The 19,433-nt window shown below is 34.0% G+C and overlaps 2 protein-coding genes across 2 annotated transcripts; both read left to right on the forward strand.

Annotated features, from left to right (window-relative positions):
- The first annotated feature begins 3,445 nt into the window (after positions 1-3,445).
- On the forward strand, positions 3,446-6,272 carry LOC115959170. Its single transcript, XM_031077482.1, has 5 exons — positions 3,446-3,616; positions 3,721-3,819; positions 5,187-5,257; positions 5,420-5,482; positions 5,562-6,272. Exons 1-5 carry the CDS (start codon positions 3,541-3,543, stop codon positions 5,823-5,825), a joined length of 573 nt encoding a protein of 190 aa, XP_030933342.1. The 5' UTR covers positions 3,446-3,540; the 3' UTR covers positions 5,826-6,272.
- A 375-nt stretch (positions 6,273-6,647) lies between these two features.
- LOC115958853 lies at positions 6,648-10,783 on the forward strand. Its single transcript, XM_031077102.1, has 3 exons — positions 6,648-7,141; positions 10,130-10,269; positions 10,369-10,783. The coding sequence occupies exons 2-3, from the start codon at positions 10,138-10,140 to the stop codon at positions 10,714-10,716; spliced, it is 480 nt and encodes a 159-aa protein (XP_030932962.1). The 5' UTR covers positions 6,648-7,141; positions 10,130-10,137; the 3' UTR covers positions 10,717-10,783.
- The last annotated feature ends 8,650 nt before the right edge of the window (positions 10,784-19,433 follow it).

Raw genomic sequence — 19,433 nt, forward strand, 5'->3', positions numbered from 1 at the left:
TTCTTAAGATCAAATTTTTTTTTTTTTTTTTTTTTAAATGGAAACGGTAAACAGATGCCCTAGAGGCATTGATTTACAAAATAGTTTTAAAAACTTTTTATGAGAAAAGATTAAAAGTAACAAAAAGTAACTACTTGTTTGACAGGTTTTTTTATTCCTCTTAAAAATTGCATCAAAAGTTTGTCTATTAACAAATACCCTAAAGGCACCCGATGCCCATTAATTAGACCCTATTATTATTAGTAATGTAAATATTTGCAAAAGAGCTACCTCATGTGAATAAGCACATAAGAAGTTGAAGAAAAAGGTCTAAAGAATTTAAAAGAGTATTGCACTGCAATTTTGCAATTATCATGAAATAGATGCTGTAGCAACCTATTTTTACTATGGTTTCTCATAATAAATAAGGGCACCTATTGATGAATAAAACTATACCTATTTTTACTATGGTTTCTCATAATAAATAAGGGCACCTATTGATGAATAAAACTATATATTTACTGGATTTTTCCAAACTCTCTTATGCATAAAACTGAAAAAAAACTAGCTAATGAGTTTAGCTAAACCAGCATCTCTGTCTGTGTATGTTAACAAATAGGCCTGTTAGAGCATCCACATCCGGATCTTATATCTCATCTTATTTTACCATCTCAAAAAGCTACTTTATCAATTATACCATACCATTTTACAATACACTCAACATCCCAAAATTCTATTATTTTACCATCTTATTAAAATATTATTTTTTTAATCTTTTTTTATTATTACTTTTCCAACCGTCATTTCTTTTTTCAAAATCAACTATTCCCAGCTTTTTCAAATGCTTGCATTTCCAACGGTCATCCTGCCAATAAGAGAGAGAGAGAGAGAGAGGTTGAACGGACTGTGCGCTATTAAAATAAAATTTTTTTGGATGGCATAGCGCTACAATGCGATCTCAGTAGCACTATGCCAAAAAATTTTGGCCGGTCCCAGGTATGGCTATCCAATTGCTGGAGTAATTTGGGCCCAAATGCCAAATATACTTTACAATTTGGCATTTGAGAAGCCCACTGTTGATGCTCTTAGGTAGAGTAGCTAAAAAACACATTTTCAGTTTTTAAACAATATTACACACATTTTCACATACTTTTTTACCCACACGTATTTCAAAAAACTATAAACAATATTATTCAAACTCTTCTACCAAACGGGATTTTCCAAACTCTCTACTTTTACTTTTTCTATCATGGTGGTTTAGATGAGTGCTTCTGGATGTATTTTTTTTTTTTGGTAAATTTATTTTGTTCTTGTGAGTGATAATCTTGGTTAAGTTTTGTCCTTTTGTTACCTAAGGCCATGGAGAGATGTTTGATTTTTGTATGCCCTTATATAAAATCCTTTTATTCATGTGTATTTGGTATAGCAAATGAAAAGTAGAAAGATAAAAAGTAAATTTCCATTATGCTCTTATATAAACAATTATATAAATAAGTCTATATTCAACCTACACAATTTTTTTTTAATTTTTTTTTTTATATATATGATCATTTTTTTTCTTTACAAATTACTAAGACTATAAAATTGTACATTCAATATCCAAACTTTCAAAAAATGTACACAATTTTTTTAATTTTAAGCAATTATATACATTCAATGTACATAATTTTTTTAAAGAATGTAAAATTTTGTACATTAAAAGTACATAATTTTTCAAAGAAACAGAATTTTATATAACCAATATACACAATTAAAATATATTTATACACACAAAATTTATGTGTGATTTTTTTTTTCACAAATTATTGAGAATGTAAAAGCCTATTTTTTGAAATTTTGTATACATTGTTATACAAAATTGTTTACATTCTTTGAAATTTGGTATACATTGAATGTACATAATTATGTACATTGTATGAAAAATTTTAAATATGGAATGTAAAGAATAGTATAGATTCTTTGAAAAATTATGTTAGTTGAATATACAAAATTGTATGCATTCTATGAAAAAGAGTATACATTGTTTGAACAAAAGTGTAAACTAAATGAACATAATTGTGTACATTATTAGAAAATTTTATTTAAATATAAAATAGAAATTAAAATCAATTAAAATAATATAAATTATTATAATGATATGTAATTTGTAAAAGTGTGAGGTCTGAAAAGCTAACATGACACAATATGGTGATGTCAGTTCAAAAGTTACACTTGATTTTAAATCAGTAACTCGTGCAATCGACTGTAAAATTTAACAAATTATGATTTTTCCTCTCTTTTATTATTTATATAAAAATGAAATACGATAATTATGTTAGCTATTAATAGTTTTTATTTTTTAAAGGACAAAGTTTTACAAAATTGGCTACAACCTTACTTAATAAAATAAATATTATTACATATTTTGAAAATCTAACCGTTGAATTGTATACATTGTTTGAACAAAAGTGTAAACTAAATGAACATAATTGTGTACATTATTAGAAAATTTTATTTAAATATAAAATAGAAATTAAAATCAATTAAAATAGTATAAATTATTATAATGATATGTAATTTGTAAAAGTGTGAGGTCTGAAAAGCTAACATGACACAATATGGTGATGTCAGTTCAAAAGTCACACTTGATTTTAAATCAGTAACTCGTGCAATCGACAGTAAAATTTAACAAATTATGATTTTTCCTCTCTTTTATTATTTATATAAAAATGAAATACGATAATTATGTTAGCTATTAATAGTTTTTATTTTTTAAAGGACAAAGTTTTACAAAATTGGCTACAACCTTACTAAAATAAACATTATTACATATTTTGAAAATCTAACCGTTGAATTGTATGTTCTTTACGCTTTTAATACACATGTCAAATTTTATATCAATCGGATATAATTTATTATATGATATATAAGATTATGCATAATTTTAAACTACAAAAATTTACACTTTAAACAATTTATTAATGACATAACTATTGATCTTTAATTTTTTTTTTTATAAATTTTACAAGTACGGAGAATATAAAAAGAAAAGGTAATCCAATGGTAGATTTGTCAAATAAAAATATATATTTTCATCTCCAATAAAAAGATTTAGTTAGATTGTAGCTTAAGCCTACAACTAATTTTGTAGAAAATTTGTCATTTTTTTAAAATATGAAAATTTAATAATTATGATATTATTAGAAATTTTTATTTTAATTATTACACAAATTTAATGGAAAGTTTAAATATAGAATATAATTTAAATTTAATTTAAGAATATGTATTAAATAATAGCAAAAACTGAGAAGTCAAACAAAAGTAAAACGGTCCCCCCAAAAAAAAAAAAAAACTGTTTTTTTATTTTTATATATAGCCCATTTGGCCATAGAATCGATTATTATATCAAACGGGTCGGGGGCGGGTTGATGGGTTTGGGCACTGTTGTTGTGACCCTTATTTTATTTTAGAAGAACCCTTATTTTAAAATAGATAAAAGAAATCTTCCTAGGATTCAGCAAGAAAAAGAAATATTCTTAGGAAAACCCTATTCTTTGAAACTTCACCGTTAGAGGGAGAGATATGGGGAATACAAGCAAAGACCTTCTTCACTTGGAGCACAAGCACAACAATCCTTCTACCTCACCCTTAGCCTTAGGTTTCTCTCTTTCTCTTTGGTGCCTTTTTTTTTATATGTATATATATATGTTGGACTGTTTTTATTTTATTTTTATTATATATGATGTATAATATTTTGTGTAGAGTCTACACTTCTCGTTTGTAAAAAAGACTCATTTCCTCAACCCCAGATACCCATTCCTGATGCAAAGCCCGTTACTGCCCCTGTACCCAAAAGCCAAGGTACCCACTACCCATCTTTCTCTTCTGAATTTATTATTAGAATGCATTATGAAACTGAATTACTACTATATGGTTTCATTCTTTTGTTTGTTTAGACTTTATTTATCTGCTTTTGCAAAGTCAGCACTATTTCCCCAAAATGGTTTTCTAGGCCATTGGTTTTTGTTAAAAAAATGAAAATAAGTATTGGGTAATTGTTTATTTACTTGATACTCTACTCAAATCCTCCTTGTAAATCACTTGTCTTGTTTGAATGTGGAACCGTTATTCCTTGCTCAGTTTACTGTTATGTAAACAAATTCTGGCTTAGTGAAGTTGGAATGAGCTTGTTTTGACAGATAGACATAATTTGAGTTATTTGCTTTGGCTTGTCACTTGTGGCGCCGTTAATAAGCAAAACATGTAAGAGATTTGGCTTGTCACTGGTAATTTTTTTTTTTTTTTTTTTTTTTTTACACACACATGTTTGTAATGGCTTAGCGTTAACCAAAAGCTATGATTACATTGAAGACAAATATTCTTATTAGTTTTTCCATAATGTATGACGTTTGTTTGAACTTGTTTAATATCTGCAAGATGAGTTGTTGGTCACAAGTTTTTGCGTTTTGAATATTTAGAACTTTGTTTACTACTGTTAAGATGATTCTAGAGGATAACATGGGGTCTCTCTTGTTACAAGCAAAACATAATTGTTAAGTTCTTTAAATTGGTGAATTGATGAACAAAGAAGATATTCCTTGCAAATTCCAAATTGGTCCTAATAGAGTTATCATCACTAGATCTCTTTCTAGTTTTGATGGAGCATTAGGCATAAATTTTACTGTCATATGCATGTGTTGATTTTTTGTGATTGTTGTTTTGGGTTGTTCATAGTAAAAAAGGACATGTTAATAAAGAAGGTGTATAGAGTATTATTTTAGATAGATAGAATGGTGGAGAAGAATATGTGTGGCCAACCTTGATTCGTCTGTTGTGATTCATAGTTGACCCCAAAATTTTGGGACTAAGTTTTGTTATTGTTGTTGTTTTGGGTGGTTAGTGCTGTCAGACAAATTGGTGAGCTAGCAACCTGCTCCCTTTTGGGCTTTTAAGCTTTACCTCCCCATTCCTTTAAAAATGTTAACCGTTGTTATACAGTTTGAAGGATAAGTTAAAACATTACAGGCATTATTCAAATAATTGTAGGAATGGTGAGCTGCTCAGCACCAAGCTTTCACTTTCTACATTGTACTTGATATTTCATGAAAAATATGAATTTTGCAACAACATGCAATAGGGGTTTTTATTTTTTGAAAAAGAAACTGAAGGGAATGAGACAGTGATGCTTCTTTAATAATTTGTGCTTAATTTGTTTGCCTTTGCTGCAGTTTTGGGAAAAGTTAAAGACTTCTTAGGAGTGATATCAGAGGCTAATGAAAGGCTTCAAGATGGTGCAAAGGTTGTGTTTTGATATTTTATGTTTAATTGAATTACATAGAGTCTCCTTTAATCTCTAATTCATGCTTTCTCTTCCCTTTCTTTCTTTTTATTTTTTTTTTATTTTTAAATTTTAAATTTTCTATTTACTTCTAACCTGTGTATATCTATAACTAAAATGCAGGACAATTCTGAGAACTATGATATCGAAGTGCTCACTGGAAATGAATCTGAAATCATTGAATTGGTAAGCGTTCTCTTTCTGCCTACTTAACTTTGCAATCAACGATATCATAACTGATCTTTTCAGTGCTTCTTAATATAAGGATTTGATGCTTGGTATTGCTGATCTTCATACCCCTGAGGCTGTTGCTGCTGCTGAATCTGCAATTGCTGGTTGTCACCCTGTGATTCCATTGGCTGCTAGCAATAGCGGGACAGATTCAGAAGATAGCAGTGATAATGATGATGATGATGGTGAAGCATGCCTTCCTGTGAATCTTAAAAGATCAAAGTCTAGCCAAGACCATTCTTTGAGTGTAGATGTCAATCAATCAGAAAAGCGTCAGAAGATTGTTGAGCTATCATGAAAACTTTGTCCAGTAAATGGAGTTGGAATCCGGAATGAATGTTATGAGATGTAGTTGAAGGAAACAAGTATTTAGGTATGTGTCAAATTATCGTAATGGTTGCATCAGGAGTCGAAGACTTGACTAGGAAGGGAGCTTAGTGAATGATTTTGGGAATGTTTTAGAATTTTATTACTGCAGTGTTGAGCGAAACAATGGTAAAGAAAACTGATGTGGAGAGTTTTTTTCTTATGTAGAGTTTTAGACAAGGCATCTAGTGAAAAAGGGGCACTATGGGTTGTCACTTGTCTGTGTATTGTATAAGTTGTCTTTGATAATGTTCTTAATTTGATCAAGTATGTAGTTATGTTTTCAGGTAGTTTCTAATGCTGTTACTTCCCCACTGTCCATGTACTCGTGTATACGTGTGATATATATAAAACATAACATAACATAACATTGCAGCTCCTTTTAAGGACCAATTCTTGAAATTCAGTTTCTCCTTTTTTTTTTTTAAGATGCCCTGTACCATTTCAGTTTTTCCCCTGGGTGCAGTTGTCAACATGAATTCAAATCCTCAAGTAGGCAATGAAGAGATGGCAAGTGCGTTTCCAACAACTTTTATTTTTAAAAAAATTAAATCTATTTACTTGTGTAGCGTTTTTAAAAACTTACTTTTTATGAACACAATTATACTTAAATTTGTTTTAACAAATAAGTCAGGGCTGTTTGGATTTGCTGTTTTCATAACTCATAATTCTGTTCCTATAACTCATAACTCAAAAATGGTGGGACCTATGATTGAGAAATCCAATTTCTATCGCTCAATATTTTTTATACTATTCATGGACCCCACACCTGTTACTGTATCAGAGCACTTCTGTTTTGTTACCCGCGGAACATTTTCATCAAAATTTCTCTTTTCTCATTTCCTCTTCCCCTTCAGCCCTGTCACTCTCCCAAAGCAGAAACCCAAACCCAGAAAAATGTCTCAACCTCCCTCGCCTCGTCAGGACCATCATCACCAGTGAACAACACCCAAGTCTCCGATGTGTATAGCGGCGCGATCTCCTCCGTCATGACCCATTTCCCAGCGACGCCGACGAGGAAACCCAAACCCATAAAAATTTCTCAAGCTTTCTCGACTCGTCAGGACATCACCAGTGAACAACACCCAACTCTCCGACGTGTACAGCGGCGCGATCTCCTCCGTCGTGACCCATTTCCCAGCGGCACCGACGAGCAACAACAACAACGTCACCCATTTCCCCATTTTGTCACGAACGATCTCCTCCGACCCAAGACGGTGCTTCCCTCCCTCACTTAGCTCAGCTCAGGTATTCCTTTTTCATTTTCTTTTCTTTTCAATACTTTCTTTATTAAACTTTGTTTATGAAGTTCGTTTTTATTTCCTTAACTGTTGTGTCTTAAATATCTTTGTTGCTAAAGGGTTTTTTTTTCCTATTTTGTAGATCTGCTAGTTGTTCTATACTTTTAATAATAATACTGTTTGTGTTTGTGGGAAAAAGCCCTCTGATCTTTGTTTGGTACCTGGGAAAACATAGTAAAGTGCTATTTTTATGTTTTAGACAATAACTGAATTATTGTAGACTAAAGTCGGAAGCTTTTTGATGTAGGAGCTATGGACTGACTTGTTGAATTTATTGTAAATATTGGTTTGCATACTCTATATGCTTGTAGCTCTCCAAGTTTACTCTTTATGGTTTTGAATAGAAATACCCACTTTAATTTTTAAATTCTTTGTTGATATTGCGAGCTATAAATGTATTTTCTGGAACTGTTAATGGTGTTTGGATCCTGTTTTAATGAGTGAATAAAATCATTGTTACAGGACACCTACATAATTTACTTTATTTGGTTACGTTGTTTGCTATATACAAAAGCAAGTTTGTAATGCTAGTGATTAGTTGGTATTGTTCATATTGTATTTGATTGGAAGCTGGCAATGGGTATGGGTTTATGTTTTTGCAGGAGATTGAATCCCCAGATCCTTGAACAATTTTTTTTGTCAATAATTTGCATAGATGTTCATATATTTTCATGTCTGCTTTTGTGTGAAAATTATGTTTTAGTGATATTATTTGTTACTCTAAATAACCCATTTTCCCACTGTTTGAAGTATGCCGATTTGCTTCAATGGTTTGATCTACTGAACTCCCGTGGTTATGGGTTTATTTTATTTATTTTTTAAATAATTTATGGAACTAATTTATGGTGCTTTTCTGTTTGATTTTTTTTTTCAATTAAGCTGGTTGTTCTTGTTACCAACCAATTGCTCTGTAGATATTGATGGTGCTACTTTATTTGATTTTGTTTGCTATGAATTATGAATTATGAATTATGATTTTGTTTGCTTTGTTGATTTTGTTTGCTATGAATTATGAATCTTAAAGGTCCATTGGGATTGAAGTATTGGAAATGGTAAAAACTTGTTGAGGTAAAGGCTCAAAAACAAAGATATAAGAAAGGATAAGTTAGGATTGATGGAAAAATGGTTTGGAAATTATGTTCTCAACCATTAGAAACAAAGAAAAATGGGAATCATATGAGGTTCGAAGAAAGTCTACAACCATACTAATTGGAACTTAAGTTAGTTGGATTTGAAGAAAGTCTACAACCATACTAATTGGAACTTTCACATTTACATGTTGAAACAGTGCGGCTTTGGAGAGAAATGGACGAATTGGATTATTTGTTGCATTTCTACAATTAGGTTTTTGATTCTAGCTAATGGCAGCTTGAATGGAAATGTGGGATTTTTTTTTTTGTTTTGTTTTTTTTATTTTTTTTTATTTTTTTAGTTCTAAAGGTTTATGTCAAGGTGATCCATTGTCACAATTGTTATTGATGATAGTGATGGAGGCACTGAGTAAGTAATTCGTAAGAGCAGTGGCAGGGCAGTATCTTGTGAAGTGCAGGACAGCATCTTGCTGGTTTCACAGTGGGAAGTAGAACATGTGATATGTTGATGGTTTCTCTCACCTCTTATTTTTATACGATACTTGATTTTTTTTTTTGTGGGAATGCCTGGAACAACTTAGTTAAAGAACCTTTGAGCTTTATTGGCAGGGACGGAGCTAGAGCCAAAGGTTTGGGGGGGCAAAGTTTGGACTTTAAAAAAAAAAAAAAGAAAAAAAAATTGCAACTTCAAGAATAAAAATTTTTTCTGGTCAATTTAATATTTTATCATCTATTTGGGTCAACAATTCAAATTGTATTGTTGAGATTGGGTATGTTTTTAAGACCACATTATCTAGCCTCATGTTCTATTATAGTCTCTTCTCTTGTGGGTCCATTAGACTAATTGTAGGAGTGCATAGCATGTTGGTTTCTATGAAGGGGTCATGTATGTGTGTAGTTGGTGTCCATACAAGTAGCACTAGAAGATCGAAGTGCGATGATGAGAAATAATAGGAGCCAACAACTAAGTTGTGTGTGAAATAATAGGTGCCATTAGTATTTGAGTTTATCTACTAATATACTATTGTTATATTAAAGTTAGAATTTGGTATTGTCATTGACTTATTGTTATCTTTTACTTATTGCAACGTTAGAGTTTATTTTCAGACGTCAGGAGCCCTAATAGGTTGGGTAGTTGAGTCATTGTAGCTTATAGCACAGTTCCATGTATAAAGCAGCTTTTCCCAACAAGTATTTTGGTTGGCAGTGCGTAAGTGAAAGACAGGTTGCAATGGTGATCTCATGCGTTTTTTTTTTTTTTTGAGAAACACTCATTCATTATATTTATATAAATAAAAAGATTAATCCTCTATTTGTCTTCTTGTTAACTCTACAAATCTGAGAAATTTTTTTCACAACAAGCCCTTCATATTTTGAAAACCAGAGAACTTTCAAAAAATGAGGAATTTAGGATATACATTCTGCATCCTACTTACACTTATTGAGGCATACCATTTTTTAATTCCATTTTATTCAATTCTTTCGTGATTTATTCAATTCTTTGGTCATTAAGAAATAGAATTTAGGCTAATTTTGATATTGAGAATCCAAAAAAATGTAGTACAAGAAATTGATTTGGGTTAAAATTAAAAAGCTTGTTTTTAATTCCTTTTGTTTTGTTTCATTCCATTGCTCTGTTCCTTGTATATATAAGTAGAGCTGTACTTTTTCTATTCATTTGATGAGAAATTTCTTTCTCTCATCTTCATATCCGAGTAAGAAGAGACTAATAATGACCAAGTTTAATTTTTTTTTTTAGGCTAATTGAACATTAAATATACCTATAATATGTCTTCTGCCAGTGTGTTATTATTGGACTTATTGCATGAGTTTCATTTTCTCAGCCTATAATATGTCTTCTGCCACTACTTATGAGTCCACTTCTAGTGGCCATATGTGCGATATGGATCGGTGTGTGGAAAGGACCTCCCTATCTACCCATAATTTCGGTAGGAGGTTCTATGGATATCAACAGTGGTCGCCGGTTAGTATTACATGATTTTATTGTCGTTACATATTTGACTTGTCATATTCTTACTATCTTTATTAACCATCTTTTATATGTCTTCAATGTTGTATGCAGGACTCCGATCAGGCATGTAAGTTCTTCAAATGGTTGGACAAGAACACATGCCCACATGGCCGTGCAACAGCACCACTTGTCCATGAAAGGTTTATCCGATATAAGGCCGAGGCCGTAGCTGCAAGAAATGAAAGGGATGAGGCTCATGCAAGGGAAGCAGAAGCACGGGTGCTCCTAAGGATAGCAAAGCGCAAGGATGAAAAAACTAAGCTCGTACTCCGGATTGTTGAAGACAAGGTCTACAAGTATAGGCTAGCTTTATTTTTCTCTTGGACTATGCTTGGCATTTATTTTGTATTCTCTACTGCTTTTAGGGGCCATGGCCATACACAACTGTGTCTGCCATGACCCATTGACGATCACGTGTGTAATGTAAATATCTTTCATATTTAAGCTTCCTTTTTTGGTTGGATCATCTTTTTCTTTTCTTTTTTCAAAGAAGAGTTTGATCAGCTATCTAGTTGTTGTGATCCAAAATTTTGCAATAGTGTATCTTGCTATATTTCTAGATTACTATATACTTGTTAAATGATGTGGGAAATGATGAGGTGATCTTGGGGAAAGTTGGATGAAACAAATGTGAAGCAGCGTGCTTTGTGCAGATGTGTTCAGTTTTGTGGGGCAATTTATGACTGATGCGTATATTTGTGGGGCAAATTTAGCACTTCCCCCTCTACATATCATAATTCCTAAATCGAATGTTATCCTTATTTTCTTCTAATAAGTCAATATTATCCTTTATGATCTAAGTGATGAAGTAAAGATGTTCTTTCTTATTTACTGGTTTTGGTTCGAATATGAAAGTATTTTGTACAACAAAACCAAAAGTAATCCCGATCAGTAACTTCTTATTCAAATGGATTCTATTCCATTTTTTTAAAAATAAATCTACAAACCTTGTATAAGTGAGACATTAAACTGTATTAAGATTATCAACAAGTACACTTATGTTTCTCAAAAAAAAAAAAAAAAAACAAGTACACTTATTTTCCTAAAAAAAAAAAAAATTCCCTCTTTAAGTTAACAGCAAAAACTTTATTTGATGTAGATATAATATTTAAGTGTATCATGGTTGCTTGGATGGATGGTTTTCACAGCTTTGGTGGGCGGGTCTGTTGCAATATATTGGTTGCTAAAGAGTGCAAATCAACAAATAATACAAATACAAATCCAAATCACAAAAAATGCATTATAAAAAAAAAAAAAAATCCCTGCAACCTACATGCCTTTTGACGAGGGTCCAACTCAATTGCCTTATCGAATTTCACTACAGAACCAAGAACATCACCCTTAACAATAACAAAGCATTCCAAATTATACAGACCCAAAATACTTATAAACCAAAAGTACATAATATTCCAAATTACACAGACCTAAAATAGTGCAGTAAAATTACAAGTTAGGCTGAAAACCCAAAATACTTATATTCATCTCACATTGCCACGAGCAACATAATCATTTCATATTGTGTCAGTGGTATTGTCCCTAACTTGGCCCATCGCTCACTTTGATGCACTTGACATTTCTAGTACATGCATTTGGGTCGCTGAGCTTGTTGATGCTCCAACATCTCCACTGCCTTCGCCATTGGTCGCACTACCTTCGCCATCACTCTCTCCTATTGTTCTGAACAATTCATCACTCCGATTGTTCATGCGTATGAAATTGTGTAGAGCACAACACACAATAACCACGTACCGCTGCCTAATTGGCTTGAAGTTTGGCATTAAATTCAGAATGGGGAAACGGGCTTTCAACACTTCAAAGGACCACTCAATAACCATCCGTAAGGACGAATGCCTGTAGTTGTACAACTCTTTCTTTGATGTTATCCGTCTACCGCTTGAGTTGAATTCCTGCACATGGTACCTAGTTGACTTGTGAAGGGGGGAGAAAACTAGTGCCAATTGGTAGACCTGAATCCACTAAGTAGTACGACCCTACACACACACACACACACACAACTAGTAAGCACGTAATTAAGTTGTTCATAAACATACTACTTAGACGTGGAGGATAAAATAATTTTAGTTAAAGTCACAGTAATTTTAGTTAAAGTCACAGTATAGTACCTGTTGGTGGCTATGAGAATCCATGCTTCCGGTCACTGATTGCATCCTCGAAAACCCTTGAGTCATTCGCACTGCCCTCCCACCCACCATGGACAAATGTGAACTGCATGTCCATGTTACACACACAGAGCACATTAGTTGTTATAAGACTCTTGCGGTCCCTGTGTGCTTGAGTCTCATTTGCAGGAGGGCGGGCACTCATGTGCGTTCCATCAATTGCTTCTATACATCTCTACACATGAAAGTTTTCATTAATCTTAGCAAGCATATATCAAATATCATATTATTTTACTGTTATGTCCAGTTAGTTAAGTAAGAGAATGTTTTGTACCTCAAATCATGGCCAGTACTTGTTCACTTGAAGATGTTCAGGAAGGCCTGTGACATTTTGATCAGGTTTAATTAAATGCTTCGCGTAGTGGTGAACAGCTTACAACGCCTTACAAAAATGCCGGCACATGGTTTCTGTTGAGTGCTGAAACCTGTCGGCAACACATCTAAAGCGGGTGTTGTGTCCAAGTATGTACAATAACATGGCCACGACCTGAGTGGCATTCACCTCACCACGTTCGTCCCTCAAGTAACCATGTTGAGCCAACTCATCCACTAAATGTAACAGTAATTTAGGTGTTATGCGGAACATCTCATAACAGTTCATAGCATTACCTTCAATGACCTCGTCCATATACGCCTTACTGGTCAACGCATTAGCACGCATTGGTTGTTTATTATAATGCCGCTGCATATACGCATATATCTCTCCAACTATAAGATTCACTAAATTAAACTCTGCCTCTTCTTCACGTTCGGAATCCGAATGTGTCCAATCACCATCATCAAGTTCACAGTCATTGCTGGAACCAACGTTGTTGAAGTATGCATCATCAAAGTCATACTCTTGGATCGCCCGCCACCAGTCATTTCCGGACACCATAAGTCATCTATACATTAGCACAAACACACTATTCAAGTAGGTTATGTAAAGAGAGATATAAAAGTAAATATGTAAATCTTAACAATCTACACCTCAACATGTAATTCAACAAAGTTATGAGAGACCACCTACATAGGAAATAGAAACCTATCAAATAGTCCTACTAATAACATCAACCATAGATTATAAAAAGACAAAAAAAATAAAATAAAATAAAACAAGTACATTGCATAATATAAACACCTAATTCAACCATCACCATAATAAACACCTAAAAATCAACAAACCCAAAATCCGAATCCGTCACATAATATAACACAAACCATACAAACATCACAAGTTCATAAATAAGATAAACCTTCGTATTATCTATACGAAACACAAACCATACAAACATCTCAAGTTCATAAATAACATAAACCTTCGTATTATCCATACGAAACATAATATAAATGTAAATAGAACAACTCGAATCCATAGTACATAAAAACCAAATAACTTAGACACAGGTGATACAATGCATCATCGATCCTCCTCCGGGTTTAGAATGTCCTCAATCCAAGATTTCCTCCTATGCTCCGGCATACACATAAACACTACCCTATTATCCTTTTGCTGCAAAACCTTTGACATCTTGATGTAGGCCTTGTTACTTAGATCCGGATACGTGTTCAGCACGTCCATTGCCTTGGTGAGTGAACAAGGATCATCCCCTATAACGGATTGAGCGAATTGGTCGGATGAACCGGTAGTCCTGCCGAGTTTACCACTATACCTACGTTCGGACATTGCGTTGTACTCTTTTAGGGCCGCAGTCATTTCACTTGCCCTATCCGACTTCTTCGAGGCCTTCTTACCCTTGCCACTTGCATCTTGCACATGACGTTTTTCCGCCCTCCGGGTTACCTTCTCAACCTTAGCATCCTCCACAGTTTGTGGGAAACTATCAAAGTTAGGGGTGTAACAGTCATCATCCAGATGAGTGGGTGCACTTGCATCAGCATTGGCATCTGTATTGGCATTGGCAAGCTCTTCTTCTAGGGCACACTCCTCGTCACTATTCAGGGGAGGAGTGTTTGAGGAGATCTGGAGGTTCCCAGTCGCAGTACTAGTGGCGAACAACTGCTGCAGTGATGGGTAGTCTGGGCATCCCTGTTTCCTCAAGTTAGCTGCACCACGATTGGCCTGCAATATTCTTGAAAACATTAGCACACTGAACACAACAGTTCATATATTACCAACTTGGAGGCAAATTGCATAAATAAATAATTGCAATAGGTTATAATTAATAAACAACAATAAACATACCGCAATCACATTCTGCCACACCTCGTCAGAACAAGTCACTGTTTGGGTCTGCTCGTCCCACCCCAACCCCGTGTGTCTTAGCAATTGGCTCCACTTGCGTTGTTTGAGTCAGAGCCTATTGGCTTCTGTTGAACTTGCTTAAAGACAAAATCTTTCTCGGTCCTTCGGTTAAGTTCAGCTGTAATTGATGCCCATGTAGGACCCTTGAACACACCGCTTGGCATGTTACCCTTAAGTTGTTCCTCCAACATGATCTCAATAAAAATATGTTCTACATGTGGAGGCCACTTTTTCTCATCTGTCTCTTGTGATTCATGTGCCATCTATTTGAAATATCTCACGTGGTAAGCTCATGATAGATAATAATTTTAACAATTGATTAATAGGACTATAGGATTCATGTACCATGTAGAATTAAAGAGTCCAAAAAATAAAAAATATTCCACAGTTAAATCAACATGGATAAGAAAAAGCATGCACGAAATGTAAGAAATAGTGGCAATATATAAGAAATAGTGGTAATATATAAATACTTCATCGAGGTTTACCACATATATTGTGTGACCAGATATACAAAAGATGGAAGATCGAAACAATGAGTTAGTAAACGGTTGTAAGTGGCCACAAATACAACTAGGTTAGTGCATGGTTAAGTACATGGTAACCCATAACAAAGTACGCTACTGAACATAATTGGAACAAAATATGTCAGCAGTATATCAAAAAAGACATGCACTACATTAGTTCAACTACGCATCCACCTCTTACTGAGGCGGGTCATCAGACAATCGGTCTGGAGAGGACACGGGGGAAACATTAGGCCCAAGAGCTCTGGTACGGACCCCCATTGATCTTTGATAATTCCGTCGAGTATGCTTCCATCTCCTCATTACCCGCCTCACAGTAAAGGCCTTTCCCAAGCGGGCATTAATAAAGTTTGTGATCTCCTCCCACACGTGCGCATTGGCATGATAAGGACGTAAATTCCCACAAACAAAGTGTCCAAGTATGGAGTCACACAACATATCCTCACAATTGGCATCCCATGTTCTCAACTCCGCAACCATCTTAAAGAACAACACACACATCTCATACACAATCATATCACAAGTACAATAAAGATATCCCAGTATTTTTAGATGAACAAATATTGAGCATATGATCCATATTAATATGTATATATGACTGCAATGACATGTACTGACTTATGTTCTTTGAAATCCATAAACAGTATTAAAGATATAAGACAAAAAAGAAGGCACAAATCATCGTATCAGTTGTTAATAAATTCAAACCAAACAGTGTGTAGTGCTAGAACTAAATTAATGTGATTTACAAAGGCCACCATAACTAAAAAACAAAAGCCACCATAACTAAAAAACAAGACTTTCCCCTCTGTCTAAGCAAGACTTTTTTTGTTTTTGTTTTTGTTTTTTTGCTATGTACTTTGTAGGAATTTCCTAGTACATGAAATTAATGTGATTTACAAAGGCCACCATAACTAAAAAACAAACATCAGAGACCAAACATTGTGTATTAAGTAGCATAAAAAAGGCAAGCACCAAAGTTTCCAACCTAGACCACAAGGTGCGGATGGCTTAAGAAAAAAAAATTCAATATTTTCTATAGTGTTTTTCAATTATAATTGTTTGTCATGTCAAGAAATGCCAAAGTGCCAAATGTTACATCAGAGACCCCAACACACATGCGCACCCGGGAAAAAAAAAATCCTTAATTCAGAAAAGGAAAGAAAGGCAAGAAGCTGTTGAATAAAGCAAAAACAGATAATAAGATAAAAACTAGCAGATTTCAGAAATTCATTATTATTAAATAAATAAAAACTTTGTTAGTATTTTTTTTAATATCATACACGAGATAGCATATAATGGCCTTTGCTAAAAAAGTATCATCTGTTCATAATATGGTAAGCTGGGTTTGAAGCCCTACAATCTCAAACAGAACAATGGGCTAGTGCAGAAATTTAAAACTTAAATTTTACAGAACAATGGGCCAGTATGGACTAAGTATTTTATAGAACAATCAACTTGTCAAATTAAGGTTGTCTTCAAACTTAAATTTAAAACTAGTGCAAAAATCAAACATACAAAACCAATCAATTTCAGGTCACTAAGACAAGCCGAAGCCCAGCCAAAGCATGGTCTAACAAGCCTTTCAATCTTAATTAAAGAAAAAACTGCAAACCCATAACCATTGAAGCAAACCCATAACCACGGTTTCAATAAATCAACTAAAATGCTTACCCAAACATCAAACAAAGGAAAAAAGAAGAAGAAAAAACTGCAAACCCATAACCATTGAAGCAAACCCATAACCACGATTTCAATAAATCAACTAAAATGCTTACCCAAACATCAAACAAAGAAAAAAAAAATTGCAAACCCATAACCATTGAAGCAAACCCATAATCACGGTTTCAATAAATCAACTAAAATGCTTACCCAAACATCAAACAAAGAAAAAAAAAAGAAAAAACTGCAAACCCATAACCATTGAAGCAAACCCATAACCACGGTTTCAATAAATCAAATAAAATGCTTACCCAAACATCAAACAAAGAAAAAACTGCAAACCCATAACCATTGAAGCAAACCCATAACCACGGTTTCAATAAATCAAATAAAATGCTTACCCAAACATCAAACAAAGAAAAAACTGAAGAAGCAAACAGAGAAGCACTGCATTACCGTGACATGGCGGCGCGGTTGGCTGAGCTCGGAGCGGTGAAATAGTGCGTGAGGAGGTGAGGGCAGTGAGAGCTTCTTCTAGGAGTACTGGAATGGAGATGAAGCTCTGCTTTACTGAAGTGAAGAGAGAAGTCTGAGATGATTGAAGAGCCGTTGAAGAGAGTATGAAAAGGAGCGCACCACGTGAATTTGTTCTGACTGTGGGACCGGGTAAGTAGTTTTATTTACAAAAATACCATTGAGTTATAAGTTATGGAAACTGAAAACAGCCAAAATGTGTTTTCAGTTTCCATAACTCATAACTCAAAAATCAGAGAATTGAGTGATGGAAACAGAGTTATCGTTTGGCCAAACAACCTTTTTGCTATGAGTCCCACCGTTTTTGAGTTATGAGTTATGAAAACTGAGAACTGAGTTACGGAAACAGCTAAACCAAACAGGCTCTTAAGTGTTTTCAGTTTCCATAACTCTGTTTTTAATGGCATTTCCGTAATTAAACATACACCAAGGGACCCACCAGCCGCAACTTTTGACTCACTCTCCTTTCTTTTCTTTTCTTTTTTTCCTTCTCCACTTTTCTTTCTTCTTTCTCTGTTCTTCCGTTCAGTCTTTCTTTCTTTTTCTTCTTCCTTTTTCGTCTTTCTCACCTCAGTTATTTCTTTCTCTTTTTTTTCCCTTCCTTTTCACCTTTCTCATCTCAATTTGTTCTTTTTTTTTCCCCTCTTCCTTTTCGCCTTTCTCATCTTGGACCCATAAAAAAAAAAAAAAAAAAAATCAAGAAACAGGGCTGAAGGGGTGGGTTGCTTGAATCGGTCTGAGTTTGGTGTTGAAGGACAATTTGAATTTCGGTCTTAAATCGGTGGGTTGCTTGCCGGTTTGGGTGTGAGTTTTTTCTGGGTTTGGTAAGTGGTGGTGGTGAGCGGTGGAGGGCTTTTTTTTGGGATTTGTTGTTTGTAGTGGATGGTGATGGTGGTGAAGGGTCTGACTCATTTACAGGTATGGGGCTCACAAATAGTTGAACAAATATTGAGTGATGACAAGTTGAGTGATGGTGCCAAACAGACTTTGTGTAGAGTGATAGGGTATTTTAAGTGATAAGTGATGAAAAAAAAAATCCAAACAGGGCCTAGGGAAGGAGGTGACATGGCAACAACTCAACAAGTAGCCCCTCAAATCCCAAACGAAACTTTGGAATACAAAAGTTGGACGCTGATTATAAATTAAATTATAAACTAGCGCAATGTCCCATTGTATCCTTGTAGTTGTAGACCAAAAACGAGTGTTGATATTTTGGCCCAGTAATCAATAACAAGAGCATACAAATTAGAACTAAGAAGAGATATGTGGTGCTAAGAGTTCTGTAACTCATCACCGCACATTCTTGGTGTGATGGTCACTTCACAAGTGTAAGTGCTTGTGGGGTGTGAGGGGTAAGGGCCATGGTTCAAGTCTCCAAGAAGGAGCTTACACATATACACTTAGATTATACTAGAGTAAAATTTCTATTATGTATAAAAAAAAAGGGGGTTCTGTAACTCGACTGGTTGACACTTCTTTATGTTTCCAACAAGACATTTGTGGTTCCAATCTCTCATCCTTATTGTATCTATCAAATTATCCTAGAAAAAAAAAAAAGAAAGAAAAAGGAAGAGAGATGGGGTTTAGTGGTTATTAAAATTAGAACAATAGTGTAATCCACTTCCAGTCATACGAAGCCAAAGTTAGTCCATATTAAACTACCCAAAAATTGCCCAAGTGCTACAAATCCAATTTCCCTAGTAATTCTTAAGTATCACTCCTAAGACCTATAGGTTTTAGGTTACCAATTATATTGTTATCCTTGTTAAGCTTGATAAATGGTGGTTTAGGTGGCAATGATTTGATCTAGATAAAACAAGTAGGTGGTGGTATTATTTATTTATTTATTTTTTGAGCCCTAGTTGGTGGTATGTTGGTAGAAAGACAAATTAGAAAGAAAATTTCGTTAACAATATTGGTTATTTGGAAAATAGTTTAGTGTATTGGTGAAGTTCATGATGCCCTCTT

Source organism: Quercus lobata, chromosome 9, assembly GCF_001633185.2.
Source record: "Quercus lobata isolate SW786 chromosome 9, ValleyOak3.0 Primary Assembly, whole genome shotgun sequence".
Classification (NCBI taxonomy): domain Eukaryota; kingdom Viridiplantae; phylum Streptophyta; class Magnoliopsida; order Fagales; family Fagaceae; genus Quercus; species Quercus lobata.

What these genes read in the sequence shown, in the direction of transcription:
- LOC115959170 (XM_031077482.1), top strand. Translation starts at nt 3,541, where the DNA reads ATGGGGAATACAAGCAAAGACCTTCTTCACTTGGAGCACAAGCACAAC. An exon ending in TACCTCACCCTTAGCCTTAG is followed by an intron (nt 3,617 to 3,720) that starts GTTTCTCTCTTT and finishes TATTTTGTGTAG; the next exon opens with AGTCTACACTTCTCGTTTGT. An exon ending in AATCTGAAATCATTGAATTG is followed by an intron (nt 5,483 to 5,561) that starts GTAAGCGTTCTC and finishes TCTTAATATAAG; the next exon opens with GATTTGATGCTTGGTATTGC.
- LOC115958853 (XM_031077102.1), top strand. Translation starts at nt 10,138, where the DNA reads ATGTCTTCTGCCACTACTTATGAGTCCACTTCTAGTGGCCATATGTGC. An exon ending in GATATCAACAGTGGTCGCCG is followed by an intron (nt 10,270 to 10,368) that starts GTTAGTATTACA and finishes TGTTGTATGCAG; the next exon opens with GACTCCGATCAGGCATGTAA.